Source organism: Bombyx mori, chromosome 3 (assembly GCF_030269925.1).
Source record: "Bombyx mori chromosome 3, ASM3026992v2".
NCBI lineage: Eukaryota > Metazoa > Arthropoda > Insecta > Lepidoptera > Bombycidae > Bombyx > Bombyx mori.
Window position 1 is genome coordinate 6,865,719 of NC_085109.1, and position 17,573 is coordinate 6,883,291.

Here is a 17,573-nt window from a genome sequence, read left to right on the forward strand (position 1 = left end):
ATATTTTATAAATGTATTAGCTTGTGTTTAATTTTGGTCTTATTTAAAAGCTGTCCTCTGTCCCTTATCTCTAGAACTCGAAATAATAAACCTCTTCAACGCCTACGGAGCGGTTAATCTTTCAGGGATTTGCATTTGATTAATTCTAATTGTTTTTTGTAAAGCGTTTTTAATAAAGATTGTAACGACTAGGCAATTGCGAAAAACGTTTTAAGATTTACGCTCCAGTTTGTGACAGCTATTTTTATTAATACAGATTTTTTTGTTTAGATTTCTCGAATTTCCTTAATTAATGGTAACGAATTATAATTTGAATATGTTTTGAATCATAATATTTGTATCAATAGCCCTCTTGAAATGCAGCATATTACTGCTTCGCGGCATAAATAAGCAAGGTGATGCTACCTATCCATATCTCCATGATAACCTGGAGCTTGACTCAATCAGTAAGTATATTAAACAGTCGGCATCAATGCGCCACTTTGAGAAGGCGGCACGAGACGATAACCCTCTTGTCGTGTGTGGTCGCCGTAAATTATATACCTGATCCTGTGGATCGAATGGTAAACCGTATCTCAAGCACCGGTTACTGTCCTCGCCGAACCCGTCGCTTGCGACGAAGAGCTCGACGAGTAATTTAACCCATAAACACAGCCCAATGATTTTCTCACCGGATCTTCTCAATGAGTTGCATTTCCGATCCGGTGGTAGATACTGCAAAGCTCTTGCTAGGGCCAGTGTTAGCAACGTTTTCTGCTTGAACCCCGAGAGCTCACCTACGTGCTAGAGTAAAGCTGAAATAACCTCTCCAGGCTATATAATTTTTGCAACACTTCTATGTGGAATTCATTCGTGTACATTTATAAATACGTATTTCATTAGTAAAATTAGTACATGGCGGCCGAATTTGAACAGCGGTTTAGTCGTTTAGGTTAATGTATGAGTACAGTGGGCCTTTCCTTTAGGGTACGAAGATCATATGTTTACAACACTAATATATCTATAAAAAATCCTAATTTGAAGCCCCAGAACGTGGCTTCCACGTTCACTTCCAGAGAAAGAGAGAGAGAAAGAAAATTATTCAAAGAGACAATTGTTTATTTCAAAATATTCCGTTTTCTTGAAACCAAAATACCCTTTTGTTTTAAAAAAAAAACTTTCAAAATTCACAATTTGATAATTTCATTTCTAGGAATATCAAAAGTTTTGACTAGAAAACCGAGTAAGTAGTAATCAAAAGAAGACCTAGAAATGACCCTTAATTTATGAGTTTATTTCGTTTATGATCAACTCGCGTGTAATGAATTTAATAATAAATCACAAAGTTTCCTATTAATTCTAAAAACTCAACCCAGGTTAAGGGTAAGATTGAGTTTAAGATTCACATAGTGAACCAGAGTCTCGTGTTAGGCTGTGATATTGCTTGAAATTAACCCGGCTTTGAAATTTAAGTCATAATTTTTTCATAGTCTTATTAAAGCTGAAAATGTATTCATAAAAAACAAGAATACTGCGTAAGGTCAACGACCTCATCACGGCCAACCTGATGTTATGTTGTTACCAGATCCTATAGTAGGCAAAGTGAATGCCACCACCCACATTTCCACATCAGGGCGAAGTTTTATTTGCATTGTTTAACAGTGGCCAGACCCATCAAACCATGACTGGTTTTCGGTAGAATTAGGCATTATTGTGGACTTTTCATTACGCCATCACAGTACCCAGTCGACAATCTATATTAAAATTCAATAGTAGAGAACATTTTTAAATTTAACATGCGTTGTCTTGTTGGAAACCTAACAAAATGGTATAAAACCTTTTTTATTGTTGTCGTTGTGGTTTTTGACATTACATTTGAATATGAATTTTGGAATGTCTCAGTTTTGTCATTCTCTTTTCATCCGTGCTATTGCACGCGATTTATAAAATTTTAAAAATATACAAATTTTATACGTACAATCCTCGCGAGTTTATTTATCAAGTTTTTATTTTTTTTTATTGCCTTTGTAGGCAGACGGGCATACGGCCCACCTGATGGTGAGTGGTTACCGTCGCCCATGGACTTCAGCAATGCCAGGGGCAGAGCCAAGCCGCTGCCTACCGCAGTTCCTTGCCAATCCTAATCATACAGTCCACTACAGTCTTTTTTTTTTAAGTAATGAAAATTATAAATTGAATAAATACACAGACGCAAGAAAATGTTAGAAACTTACAAAGATACCACATGGAGAGTTAAATACGCTATAAATCGTGATATTGATACTTAATGGCAGAAACGTGTTCAGTGCTGTCCTCCATTAAAGCCATTAAGTTTCTATTAAATAGCACTTATATTATAACAATAGCCACTGTGATAACACATTTTGACTAGCATCAAGATAATGTGGAGAAAGTTGAACGGCTTGAGGTATGTACAAGAAAAACTATGATAATATAAGCTTTTAGCACTTAGCAAGCATGTTATGTAATGTTATGTCATTTCGATGGAGTCATTGGTGGATATATCATTAAGTCTATTCGTGCCGTATATTCCAGTTTGAAGTGTAAGAGTTATTAAAATTTAATTATACGTTCGATGTATCTTATGTGGGGCGGAATTAACATATAGGTATTAACTTAAAGCATTCGATTAGTGATTGAAGCTCCAAATTACCAATCCAAAACCATTATATTAGACATCTTTTTTCAAAACTTCAAGCGCGAAATTTTGACGTAAACATCTAAATGCATTACGAGTAATAGGCAAAGGCAGAAAAGTTAAGTGCCATTTTTTCCCTCTTTTAGTTTTAGTTTTATTTATTTTTATGTGTCGAATTTTTTTAGTTCTCATTTTTTTAAATGTTAATTGAAAACGAATATTTAATATAAAAAATCGATTTCAGTCTTGAGGTAGTGGTGATGATGGGATTAAGCTGAATTTCAAATATTGAACCAACACTGGTATTATTAAACAATTGTAAGTAGGATTTGTAGGAGCAAAGAACATCTGCGGTATGTAATGCCTAATATGTATATATATATCTATATATATTTTATTGCTTTGATGAGAAGACGATCTCACAGCCCACCTGGTGTTAAGTGGTTACTGAAGCCCATAGACATCTACAACGTAAATGCGCCACCCACCTTGAGATATAAGTTCTAAGGTCTCAAGTATAGTTACAACGGCTGCCCCAACCTTCAAACCGAAACGCATTACTGCTTCACGGCAGAAATAGGCAGGGTGGTGATACCTACCCGCGCGGACTCACAAGAGGTCCTACCACCAGTAATATTAGTAATATTAAAAATACTTACATATAGCAAGGGGCTGAGATGTCGTGTGGTGGATACACCAATATCGGGGGTGAAGGTGTAGGGGACGGGCTGTTCTTGCGTCGACGAGCCACGAATACTCCAGCCATCACAATCAAAAGGACCAAAGCCGCACTTGCACCACCCAAAGCCACGAGTACTGCCTCTGTTAAAAAATAACTCTTATTCCAATGCCATTAAGCATGCAAAGATATACACGTGATCTTTTTTATAGGGATAATCTGTTCTGATAAATCTTATGTTAGAGGATGTCTGGTAGTGGTACATGTGACAGAGAAGCTGAGAAGTGCGCGTTTGGGATTGTATGGACATGTGATGAGACGAAATGAAAATGAGGTTGCTAAGAGAGTGTTTACTATGAATGTGGAAGGATATAAAGGAAGAGACTAGACCTAAGAAGAAATCGATGGATTGCGTGAAAGACGATAAGTGTATGGAAGAAGAGTATGGAAGGAGAAAACATGTTGCGCCGATCCGAGGTAACTGGGAGAAGGGTAGGAGAATGATGATGATATGAATCTGGGCTTTATTGTCTTAGAGGTTTTTGGACTTCGTTCATGATGTAATAATTTACAAATCGGATTATTATGTACCCTTTGATGTAATAAATGAATTAGATGGTATTTATTTTCAAAATGCATGACATGTGGACAAAGTCACTGATTAACGTGTGCTTAGTGACTGGAGCCCATAAATGTGGCACCGACGAACTAGGGTCGTTGAAAAAAACATAAGAAGGATCAATTACATTGCATTATCAGCTGTCTTATTATTCGACCTCAAAACTTTAGACATTCATGCCGTGGAAATGTGTATCGAAATGTCCAATAAGATTATGAATTTGTGAATTAACTAATTTTAAGTTTTATCGCATATGAAAATGTTTCAGTTATTAGTACCTAGTCAGGTCATAAATTTTGTCACATGTTTAATGTAAAGTAATTGAAACAAGTTTATTTATTATGTAACCATTCATATACCAAAATGAACTTAACAAAACATAGATTCTTATGACACTAAAGTTATTCAAAATGACCTCCGTGATTTTGAATACAGGCCTCCAATCTGCGCGGCCAGTCGTCTATCGCAGCACGAACGAGGTCCATGTCAATATCGGCGGCTGCCTTAATCAAGGATGTCTTGAGTGACTCCAAATTGGGATGAGGCTTTGAGCACGCCTTTTCCTCCAAGTGTTGCCATATCTTGTAATCTAACGGATTCAAATCTGGACTGGAGGAGGGCCAGTCTTCGTGCCGGATGAAGTCGATTTCACGCGCCGCCAGCCAGTCTTGTGAGCTCTTCGCTCTATGAGCTGGCGCCGAATCTTGTTAGAATACCCAGTGCCTGTTATTGAACATGGTATGAGAAACAGGTTCCACAAGGTTCGTCAGGACTGTATTTTGATACACAACTGCATTCGTTTTTACACCTTTCTCACAAAAATGTACCTCTGTTAAGCCCCAATAAGAAACTCCCAACCATACCATGAGCGAGGATGGAAAATGACCTCATTGGACACGTGGAATACGGTTGCTCGCTTCTTCACTACTGTGTGCGTACACCTTATCATTTTGTTTGTTGTAGCTCTCTTCTACGGTAAAAATTTGTTCATCCGAAAAAAGAATTTCCCGATATTTTTTTCCCGCGTACCGCTTCAGCAAAGCGCGGCATCTCTTCGGTCTCAGGTCCATTAGACGAGCATTCAAACGATGTCCTGTTTTTCTTCGATATGCCCGAAGCCCTAAGTCTTCATTTAACACCCTTTTCACCGTGGTTCTGCTTAACCCCATCTGAAGGGCCAACAGTTTCTGCTTACGTTTGGGATTTCTTTGAATTCGCGCCTTCACAGCTTTTATCACTGCTGGAGTCCTAACAGACCGAGGGCGACCACTTCTTGACCAGTCATCTACACTAGAGTCTTCATAGTATCGTTTGATGGTACGATAAACGAATCTTTTGGTTATATTCAAAATTTTCAGTATGTTAAAAATTTGAATTGGCGCGTAACCGCAACGATGCAACGCAATAACTGCAACACGGTCTTCATTAAGCGTCCACTCCATATTTAAAAATGAGTAAAATTCTAAAAGTATACATTTTTATTTTCATGAACAATTCGAAATTCGAATTCAATAAACTTTTTTGTGGCCAGCATTCTAAAAGAAAAGTTTTTACTGTGTGACAATACTTATGACTTGACTAGGTATGTATACATTAATAAAGTTATTACTAATTTTAATAAATAAATAATAAAGTGAAAAGAGTAAAGCAATGATGAAATATCGCCCTACATTCCCTTGGTAGATAGGGTTGAGCATCCAAAACGTTGGCTTTGATCCTGACATAACAATTTCATTTTACGCCGTCGCGTCGGGTCGTTAACCGGGCTTATTGAAAGAAAATATCAGCTCGCGTCAAAATATATTTTCGCTGTGATGATCATACTAAACATCGACCAGACTATTGCTATGCTCTGAGGAATTGTTCGAGATGATACCGGCGTCTCATTTTTATCATCGCACCGCCCGTCACCGGAGTAGAGTTCATCCATACTACCTGGAGCCACTGCGGTCATCCACAGTGCGTTTCCAGAGGTCTTTTTTGCCACGTACCATCCGGCTATAGAATGAGCTCCCCTCCACGGTGTTTCCCGGGCGCTATGACATGTCCTTCTTCAAACGAGGCTTGTAGAGAGTATTAAGCGGTAGGCAGCGGCTTGGCTCTGCCCGTGGCATTGCTGAAGTCCATGGGCGATGGTAACCACTCACCATCAGGTGGGCCGTATGCTCGTCTGCCTACAAGGGTAATAAAAAACAAACAAAACATAACTGAAGTTAAAGGTCTGAGGAAATATGAAATGGCGATACGGACGCCTTTATCGTCTTCATTAAATCCTTCCGTTTACGAGACACGTCGTGAAACGCCCACAAGTACTAACAGTAATATTATTTCGTGAAATATTTACTATACCACTATTATTGGTATTGGACACGTAATTCGGTCAGGGATTTTATATAATAACACCGTGACCTGTACAGAAGATACAGAATTTCAAATCCTGCTACCTACTTGCTAACTTAAGACTACTTCTCTCTATTGCTTGTCTTTGACGTTGAAGAATTTCGCCTTTCTATGAACTTTTCTGGTGGTAGGATCTCTTGTGAGTCCGCACGGGTAGGTACCACCACTCCGTCTAGTTCTGCCGTGAAGCAGTAATGCGTTTCGGTTTGAAAGACAAGGCAGCCGTTGTAACTATACTTGAGACCTTAGAACTTATATCTCAAGGTGGGTGGCGCATTTACGTTGTAGATATCCAGTAACCACTAACACCGGGTGGGCTGTGAGTTCGTCCATATAAGCAATAAAAAAAATTACATCTCTATTTTGCCAATCTCGCGATAAAAAGAGACTTAAAGGCCCACTATAACTTGGGAAGATTGACTTGGGGAGACTGATTTAATATCTTGTAAAAAATAACTATATAACATCCAAGTTGAAGGAATCATTAAAATGGTTGATTTTAGAACCATTTACAAAGATAATCGTAGAATTTTTTAAATGAAAATATGCTTCAGACTTTGTTTAAATATACGAAAATCAACGTAATGTTCATGGATTAAGAAATTCATTGCTTCAATATTAATATAGTGAATCTAAAAAAGTGAATACAATTTTCTTTGTTCTTCACGAGTCGTTGCGATAATTTGATACTAATTTTACCGCTTAATTAATTTTTATTATTGTAATATTATATTATTGTCGACATCATTATTACTTACAGTTTTCGTGTTCATAGACGGTAGTTAACCCGTCATTTAATTATGTGAAAACTAGTTACATATTTAAATGACGGGTTAATCTATTGTATCTGATATCTATAGACTGGGATAGAACTTGAGATGGAAAGTGAGTTAGCTTACCTCTGTACGCATTAAAAACTTTTGCCGACCGTCTGCCTACTACTTTACCTTACATAGAAGGGTCAGGTTAGGTTGAAAATTAAATAAAGATTTCCACTGCAAAGTCAAAATTAGGTAAACAAAGGTCTCATGCCCGAAGCTTTTTTGTGAAACCATTATTACGCATTCAAACATCTTTGTAGTAATGAGGAATGTAAAATCAAGAATAAGTCATAAAATTTGCAAGTAAAAAATATGAATATCCCGAAAGATCATAGTATCTTGTTTAATTTCAACGCGACATTGGCAATGTGTTTTATTATTATTTAAACAATTATGTTCAGAATAATTTTCAATAAAAAAACTCACCTCGTAAATTCACAGCATTAGCTATCGAAAATTCAGAGACGGAGCTTGTGGTAGGAGCTTTTTCGAAGCTCGCTTGGATGGAAGAGCTTTCTAGGTGCCCCAAAGCTTCGACGGGTTGCGGAGCTACTGCTTCGTCGTAGTCTTGGTGCCGGTCGTAATAATCTTCCACCTGTTTTGCATTTGCGTCTTCGCTGCCTCCGTATTCAGAATCGTAATCTGTTAGAATAATTTATTTTGAAATTATGATTTTACTTTGGTATACAAACAGAACATTAACTCTATGAAAGAAAATAAACGAGAGAAAGGTGTGGGTACTTGAGTGGAAAAAGAGGACTTGCTGCGTCGACCTCACATAGTGGGAGAAAAGAGAGAAAAAGAAGAAATTATAAACGAGGTGATTGGGAACGCTCTCTAAGGAAGGTGGACAAACAACACTAGCTAGTGTGGTTGATTTCTCATATGTTAACGTAAAATAACGTGATCAATCCATATTATGTATTAAAAAAAACAAAAAAGTATTCATACTATAACGGTTTTTTTTCCTGTCTCACTAATACTCAATCGGAAAGGTATTACTCTATTGTCTATTTAGCATTTGGAGTGAACCATTTACACTCTAAAAAGTAGACGGAGGTTAAATAGAGGCAAAAACGATCACACCATATATTTTTGTAACAAGAAAATCAAAAAAATGTGTTAAGATAAATATAACTTTAAAACTGCCTGTAAAAGATAGGGACACATTACTTTTATAACAAAAGGCTTTTTCTGTGTTACGGCATTATTTAAAGAGCAACGTCGAAGAAAATACAGAACTGAAAAATTCCACGCTCAGGTTCCACGTAAAAGAATATTAAAACTTTCAGAATAGCCAATATGACCTATATCCGTTAAGCTCTAAGGCTTAAAATAGGTCGGCTAGTGATAAGAAAACAGTAATGTCAATAACGTGCGCTCTAATGGGATAAACCAGGTGTGAAGATATGAAAGCAATGCAATATGATTTTAAAGTGTAAAGAAAGTATCTCCAAGGGATGACATCGAAGGATATTGGCAATTTGACGATAGTAAAACTTTATATACAAGTGAAATAACATTTACATTTACTCAGCTATTTCATTTTTCCACTGAACAAGACGAAACATGTTTCTTTGGTGATAAAACTCTCGAAAACCAACATTTCCTAAATAATATAGACAATAACTGGTCGCCAGAATGCCTGAATAAGGTAACCTAAATGCTACCATCTACCTTAAGAGTCTAAGTCGAATTCTCAATATAAAGTATTCCAATAACGACGGTTTCTTGAAAATTGGCATGCATGAATTCTACCCGCTAGAAATCATAGATATGTCTATTTTAAATCTTTAAGGATTTATATTTTTTCTTTTTGTTTCTACGTCGTGTGTATTGGGATTAAGAAAAGTATCATCCAAGTGATGAGTATACTGGTTGTCAATTTCAAATTGGTTATAAATTCATATTAGTACCTAAGTAAAACAGTTCTAAGTATTCATAGTGAACGCCGCAATTACTACAACTAATTTAGATTATATGTACATATTTTTGAAAAGAGCCCAAAAAATTATGTTCCCCGACGAAAAACAAAGACATATTTTCGATGAAAGTCTTTCAAATTATTCTCTGAAATCCGAAGTAAGGAGATGGAATTTGAATTATAATGGGGCTTTATTCAAAACGATTGGCTTCTAATTTTCATCTCGAGAGGATTGACAGCGTCGCGGAATTTGTGAGTATAAAATTCCTCTTTGAACGAAAATATGTTGTTGTAGCTAATATATAGGTTAAATGCCTTTTTCAAAATATCTTGTTCGGAATTTTAGATTACTATAAATTATTGAATTGGTTTATATTTATGATAAACCCATGAAAATTTGTTAATTTAAATTAGTGACCGTGAAACATTTTCAGCCTTTGGTCATCACACATGAACTAAAGTTGAACATTCTTAAGTCTACGTACTTTTGTACGTAAATTTTTGCGAATGTCATTTTATCAAAGTTGTTTGTATCATCCGTAATTTCACCAAATAATTAAATTTCATAATTTATCGTAAGGCTAATAAGGGATAGATATAAATAGAAATGTGGTGCTGGAGAAGGATGCTCCGTATATCTTGGACTTATACATTGCACCAACGCCTCGATCCTAAAAGAACTAAATATCTCACAGGTTGTCGTCCACAGTGCAATCCAGGATTCTTCGATATTTTGGACACGTATCGCGACGGCTAGCAAAATCTATCGAGAAACTTGTTGTTCAGGGTAGGGTCAATGGTAAGAGATCTCGTGGACGAATGATCATCCCCACGCGCTGGACTGATCAGGTGAAAGACCTTTCTGAAACCCCACTTAACGAGTGTGTGCGCCAGGCCTCGGTTCGCAAACTATGGAAAACATCTGTCAAGGCTTTAATAAGCAAGAATTCCACATGAACACTACTGTTCCGCCAAGAGCAACCGATTATGATGATGAATAAAGGATAATTTTGTTTTTATATATATGAGAGATGGTACCCACCTGAATATCTCTCCTGTTCCCTTAATATTTCTGCAGGGTCTACCGGCGGAGCGTACCACGGCCTCCGCGAGTACACCTTCTTACTCGTCACTGTCCGATCGCTAAGATCAACGTTCCGATAACTTGAAGGAGACAGGTTTAACATCTCTAAGCATCTGTTGATACCTGAAATACGAGTGACTATGAATGACCTGTCAAAAATAGTAAACAATAAACATTTGTTAGTTGATGATTTAAGTTGAATTCAAATGCAGAGTTGCTCAATTACTCTTTTTCATATTCTTATTAATTTAAATTTAAATATTCAAAATTTCAAATTTAGATGGGTATCTAAATAAGACGAATCATTCACATTTGTAACGTTGCCAATTTTGATTAAAATGTTATGGGCTGTTACGATTTATAAAAGTTAAATACAGTATTGAATCAAGTTCAGTAATTCAGAATTATTTTCAATAGTAATAAATTTCTAGAAAAGTTATTCCATACGATGTATTTAAAACTGAGTTTAGTCTTGATTAAAAAATGTTATTAAACAAGTTCTCAAAAAATGTATTCATAAAGCAAATTGTTTCATATTTTACTGTTGGTTTTCCTTACGGATACGGAAATATTGAGTCGCGAAGTTTCACGTCAACGACAAATTGCAATGTTTTCGAATGTCAACGAATTCTTTTTATAAATCTAATATGGATTTCCATTATGTTATCTGGGTTTATCCGAAATAAAATTATTGTTTTTGTAATACGATTTGTCTTCTGTCAACCTATCTAATTGATAATCTTAGATACGAGTATTTTCCTGTTTTCTTTTTCCCAACATAGACCATGAAAAATTTTGAATGTGACTACGAAAACTTCTTTTAATTGTTTTCATTGCTTCTGTTTCATTGAATGAATGAACTAAATAAAGGTCAACCATGTGATAAGTTATTATCGAAACCCATGGAAACCCCAACGGAATGATTTCACTTTGAGACATGTGGTTCGAATCTCAATCTATTCTATAATAATTGTTCCAATTTACAGAATGGAACGTATGCGCGACACAAAAATGATAGAAATAACTTAACTATTTAACCAACAATGTCGTCGGAAACTTATAATAGATTATAAAGTTTTGAATTTAAAATCTGACTAATAATTCCTTAAGGTGTTTTAAGTAGAGTACGTAATAAAACAAAAGATTAAACTTGGTCCCCGATTAAATTCTCTTTACGCAACAATTTTGTAAAAAGCCGTAGCCAAAATCTCGAGTTCTAGAAAATTCCTTCAGGGACTGATTTTAATAGTTATGGGCCGAGCAATTTGGCGGTTATTCTAGTCTCAGATTCGAGGAAACGTACACAGAAACGAAACACAGCAAATTCGCTCTGATAAACTGTCTGGATTACAGATGGCGACCAGAGACCCTTGATAAATCGAAGCGACAAATAACAGTCGGCATCGCTTTACAGGATTTGGAAGGACGTCCGCGTCACGGGGCACATTAATTCAAAGGATCCGATTCGGTTAGATTGCCATTCCCTGTCGCCAATGCAACTTGACGTAATTTATTGATAGTGCGGGATTTTCATATTAACTTATATAGAACCTTTTTTGGGACGAAGTTCCTTATGGGACGATGCGGAGGGGTACCCTAACTGGGAAAAACTTCCGTAACGTAAGAAGATTTAGTTTGTTATCAACAGATGTCGCTGCATGTAAATTCAGCAATTCTTGAATCGCCGTGTTGAAATGTTACACAGTTGATAGAATTTCTCGTATTACTGGTATTTTATGAATCGTTGTGAATAAAATAAAGTGATAACTTTGTAAAGTAGTTTTTTTTTAATCAATAAAAAAATCATAATAAAAAATGTATACCCGAATAATTATTTTCTTTATACCTCGAATAGAGCTTAAAATTAATATTTTTATAATAAGGGACTTCGTTCCTATCCGGGGTCCCACGACACCACACATCTTTTTTTTTCCTGCCCTACTTGTACATTACTTCTCGGCCTACCTGGCGTCAAGTGGTTGCCAGAGCTCGTAGTCACAACAACATGAATGTTGTAGTGGTAGAATATCGACTATGCCATCCTGCGAAACCGAAGGCATTATTGCTTCGCAATGAAAATTGGCATAATGGGGGTACTTATCCGTGCGGGCTAATATGCTTCCCCCAGACTTGCATTTGAGTACTTATATTTATCTTTAACGAAAAATTTTGCATCATCGTGATTCCTCAAATTCTTCAGAAGCTCGTAAAATAAATACTAAACACTTAATTGTTTGTTCGCAAATGTGTTGAAAAACTCTACCAACAAAAATGTTGCTACAAAATTATTTTATCGTGAATGTTTTTTTTTGTGATGCCGGTGGACGTTTTCGTTGAATTTTTGTCACTTTTTCAATTATTCGCAGAACTCCTTTAGAGCATTCCAGAGTATTCCCGATCCCTCAAGAGTATCCCTCAGGAGTGTTCCAGAAACATTCCGAGAGTATTAGGAATCTTGGGATCGATATTTCGAACGATGTAACTATACTGAGACCTTAGAACTTATATCTCAAGGAGGGTGGCGCATTTACGTTGTAGATGTCTATAGTCTCCAATGACCACTTAACACCAGGTGGGCTGTGAGCTCGTCCACCCATCTAAGCAATAAATTAAAAAAAAACGATGTTCAGTATCGGAGTCAATCAGAAAGGTAATACCAAGTTCGCTTTTAAAACGTTGTGGATCCTCAAGAGACCGAACGGTACTTCAGTCCGGGACAAAAGCTGATGAAAGCCCAAGTGCAACCTGACGTGCTGCAATATTACTCCAGCTCTAGACTTAATCCTTCTAATTGGTCCATCCAGTAGAAAATCATTCACGGATTGTTTCGAAACTCTGTGTCCACGGAGATACTTTGGTTCTTTCAGTGTTTTGTGTTGTATGTAGTCTATTGGAGTGTCTAAAGGGTTGTTTGATCCCATCAGATCCATTTTAATATTTCACCACCCACCACCGAAACAATATGCTCATACTATCTGAAACCATTGCTTTCATTCGTGGTCCGTTTTCAGAGATAATTTTTTACCACGTATCGTCCGGATCTGGAATGACCGTGGTAAAAAATTGCTTTCAATTACTTCTCGAAGGTTATGACAATTCATTATTCAAACAAATATGAATAAAGTCCTTCTTAGCTCTCTGATCAAAAGAGGCACAGCCGAGACGCTATCTACTTCTTGGTAGACAGTGTACTCTGTAGTTCTGATGTCCATGTACATGGGTATCTACTCACTATGGACAGTCTGATCGTATTTTAAGGTGATGAAAAATAAGCACTGTGCAAGTAATAGAAGACTTAAGTCTGCTTTTTAGAAAGTACAGAGATGATATTTCAAGATATGAGTCGTCTCTTATCAAAGGTGGCAATCTGTGTATTTGGACAAAAAAATGTTATTGATATGGCGATACAGATTGATTTGAATATAATCGTCTATTTCAAAGAATACGGTTCAAAACCTGCATTAAATAAAGTATTAACTTAACCTGTTGTTTATCTAAGATGTCGTTCAGAAGAGTTTTGTGACTGCCAATGGAATACAAAGTCAATAATTCGTTTTTCTGATTTACCAATAATTGTCCAAAAGTCACATTGCCGGCTTTGATAATAGTCGACTCATATATTATAAATAAAACAATATTTAAAACTTTACTACGAATATTGAATAAAAGAATTTGTAAGCATACTGCTTATAGCTATTATGAAACATTTGAAAGATCAAACATGTTTGATGCTCTCCATGTTGATACAAAAAAAAAATAACATTTCGAAATTGAGCATTTCAATAATTCGAAAAACAAAGATTATCTTTCTTATATTAAAATAAAAAAAATTCAAATATTTTACTCTTGTTAAAACCTAGCTAAAATTAACGTAATCCGAAGTAGGTAAAGATATTATTATTTTGTAAGCAAACATCAAACAAATTCTAAGTTCTAAGTAATATTTGTTGAAAGCTCTGTATTTATTACGTCCAAAAATAGTTACCATTTGCGGTCTTAATCGATAATATTTAGACAGAAGCTATCTACTATCAGAAGAGTATTTTCTTGTGACCTACAAATATACTATTTGATGGAATAATAAAGTAGGCGAGTATAAGTTAATGGAGCCTGGCTATTTTATCCAAGAGAAATTCTCTATTTTGTGTCAAAACTAATCCTAATTGTTCGTGTTTTCTGATGCCAACTCTTGAAGGTACTTACATACCACAGGTAACGCTCCTATAACATGATATTTAACAGACTTCAAAAAAAGGAGGAGGTTCTCAATTCGACTGTTTTTTTTAAATGTTTGTCACCTCATAACTGTTGACTGGGTGAATCGATTTTGAAGATTCTTTTTTTTTTATTGCTTACATAGGTGGACGACCTCACAGCCCACCTGGTGTTAAGTGGTTACTGGAGCCCATTGACGTCCACAACGTAAATGCGCCACCCACCTTGAGATATAAGTTCTAAGGTTTCAATTATAGTTACAACGGCTGCCCCACCCTTCAAACCGAAACGCATTACTGCTTCACGGCAGAAATGGGCAGGGTGGTTGTACCCACCCGCGCGATCTCACAAGAGGTCCTACCATCAGTAATTACGCAAATTATAATTTTGCGGGTTTCATTTTTCTTACACGATGTTATTCCTTCACCGTGGAAATCAATTGTGAACATTTGTTGATTACGTATTTCATTAGAAAAATTGGTACCCGCCTGAGATTCGAACACCGGTGCATCGCTCAACACGAATGTACCGGACGTCTTATCCGTTAGGTCACGACGACTTCAAAATTAGAAAATAAGAAAGCTGACGCTTCTCTTGTGGTCCCGTATAAGTCTTAAATTTACATTAAGTACGTGCGCGACGATGTATAACTCAATAACTCAATATCACGTCAACCGATTTTGATGATTATCGTTTTTAGTGTATATTAATTTGTTTTGGAATATCTTTTTTTTCTATTTGAAGTCGGTTTTTGTTAAAGCATGTCTATTTAAAATTATTTACAACACGATTCCATTCTGACACGAAAAAAAATATTCCCCAGAACCCTTTTATAACACGATACTTCTACAATACGATAACGAGATTTTTGTTTAAAATTATTTAGAATATGACATTATGCATTATGAACACGCAGTTTAGGGGTATAATCGAAATTTTAGATAAAAAAATAATCACACAGGCATAGTTGCGATATTTCATTCAGAAAAAATACTCTCCTTTTTCTACTGGCTTCTAGTCTCATATACCTAACACGATTCTCGCAAAACACGGGACTTTGTAGGAACCTATCTACCGTGTTATAGGTATACCCATATGTATTTACATTATAGTAATTTCTTCGATTTTCTCGAGTCGTAGACTACATTTACAGATCAATATCGAGATTATTATTGTCATTTTATTATTGTCAGCCTTTCGAATACTTAATAATTTTGGTCCCCACGGACGAGTGATATGTTATTTATGTTTCTTTTCATAATATGAACTATAAATTCATAATGGAATTTATTTCTACACTGCTTATTAAAAACTACACTCTAGTTAGAACAATATTCAAATGTCGAAGAACGGTACTTTAGAAATAATGCAATTAAAATAATAAATGCTAGATTAAATAGTAAAAACAGTTTTAATTTAAAAAAAAACATGTTATAATATATGATGCCGACAGCAGTTTTTATCTGGTATTATAATTAATACTAGTGGTCCCGCAGTAGTCGAAATTCGGCTATAATTAATTGAAATTTGAAGTTTGAACATTATTATCCTTCTATTGTCAAATACTATTATTATACTTCTATAATCACAGATTTCGCCAAGGCTATAATTAATATTAAAAAAAAAAAGTTAACCTGTTCTCAATTTAACCACAGACTTTAAGTAATAATAAAAGTTTGTAGAAGAGTATATATGTGTGTGTGTGTCAAATACATGACTTAATGTATTATTAATGCATAATTTAAAAAAATTAGCATTCTGCACTGTCTCTATATTAGTGTGGGAAATTTATACTCCTCCGTCCGCGCAATTTTCGTAAAAAGGGGTACAAATTTCACGTATTAATAATATATATAGATATATTTTGTATTGCATTTGTAACTCTAAATCTAAATAGATAATCTAATACTACACTACACTAAATAACGCAAATTTTTTCGTTTGTAGAGTACATTTTTTATTTAAGATGATAATCGTGACATCGAAAAATCTCAGAAATCCGGTAACTTTTATATAGAATAACCATATAGAATTCCTATATTGTAATGTACCGAACCGTAGAACCCTTGAGGAATGTTAATACATACATTACATTTAACGGCGAGGAGGATTCCGTATTTGCGTTTGTGCCTCACTAATCCCCACAAAAGCTGAACTAATTAGATTGGGTTGGAGTTAAGTGACGTTTCTATATGATTTAACCTTTAACCTTTGAAGCATATTAATCATTTGAGTAATTCGAAGATACATTTCAAAGCTATTTCATAGCTTTTATCGCGGGCTTTGAGCGCGGCGACTGAATCAAGAAATTCCGTAACGAAAATAACCTGACACCCCCACTACGCCTACTATGTAGCTCGCGTTCAACATATTCCCACGTTGCGCTATTGTAGTGTTTGTGAGTAACCGCGCGGCGTGACGTTACACTGCATGAGCATCATGAAAAGTCTGCCCATCTCTCTCTCACACGGTCTAGCTTATGAGTGTGAAGGGGATAGTTAATGTTTTGCTTTTGTTAATGTTGCTAAATATAGCGTGGTCTTATTTTTTTTTTGTTTTAATATTAAATTAGTATTATCTAATTGTAATTGCATAAGTTGATAAAAATGCTTTGCAATAGCTTTACAGCGGCAGTCCCCGAGTGTCACACGTGTTTTTTTGATGTACGTGTTATTCTAATACACTGTTTAATATAGTCGAGATAATAATTAAAATAGATTTTGGAAGACATGAGTGGATGAAGGGGTTAAGTACCATTTTTAAGGTTTTTGATTTTTTAGAAATTACAGTGATGAAGTAGTTATGTACGAAGAAAAGTACAAGTAACAAGAGTTTGTTGCCCATTTCCTCAAAATTAATTGATTAAAATTGTGTCATATCCACTTCATCCGCTCATGTCTTCAATTATAACGGGCTTAGTTTTTATTATACGATGTTATTCCTATGTGTAAATCACGTGGAGGACACACGTATTTCGTCAATACGGGTTAACATGTTCTTCATTACAAAATCGCGACCTGCCTCGTGGGTTTGAACAGCGGAATAGTCACGTCGCTCGATACCAGGCCTTAACATCATCAATTTTTTATTTTTATTTTTTTTTTATTGCTTAGATGGGTGGACGAGCTCACAAGAGGTCCTACCACTAGTAACGACACTATATTTCTTAAATGCATTTGTTGTTTTGTTAAAA

At 35.6% G+C, this 17,573-nt stretch overlaps 1 protein-coding gene and 1 long non-coding RNA gene across 2 annotated transcripts in view; one reads left to right on the forward strand and one right to left on the reverse strand.

Moving 5' to 3' along the window:
* Window positions 1-17,573, reverse strand: part of LOC101738723 (synaptotagmin-12) — a 68,829-nt gene that overhangs the window by 42,893 nt on the left and 8,363 nt on the right. Inside the window, exons 2-4 of the mRNA XM_062675541.1 lie at window positions 10,124-10,288; window positions 7,584-7,799; window positions 3,298-3,460 (exon numbers count right to left, since the gene is read on the reverse strand). Of these exons, the coding sequence (XP_062531525.1) occupies window positions 3,298-3,460; window positions 7,584-7,799; window positions 10,124-10,288 (544 nt within the window). The remainder of the gene's footprint in view (window positions 1-3,297; window positions 3,461-7,583; window positions 7,800-10,123; window positions 10,289-17,573) is intronic.
* Window positions 1,935-11,941, forward strand: LOC110386177 (uncharacterized). Its single transcript, XR_005246391.2, has 2 exons — window positions 1,935-2,407; window positions 11,519-11,941. It is a non-coding gene; the product is annotated as an uncharacterized LOC110386177 (long non-coding RNA).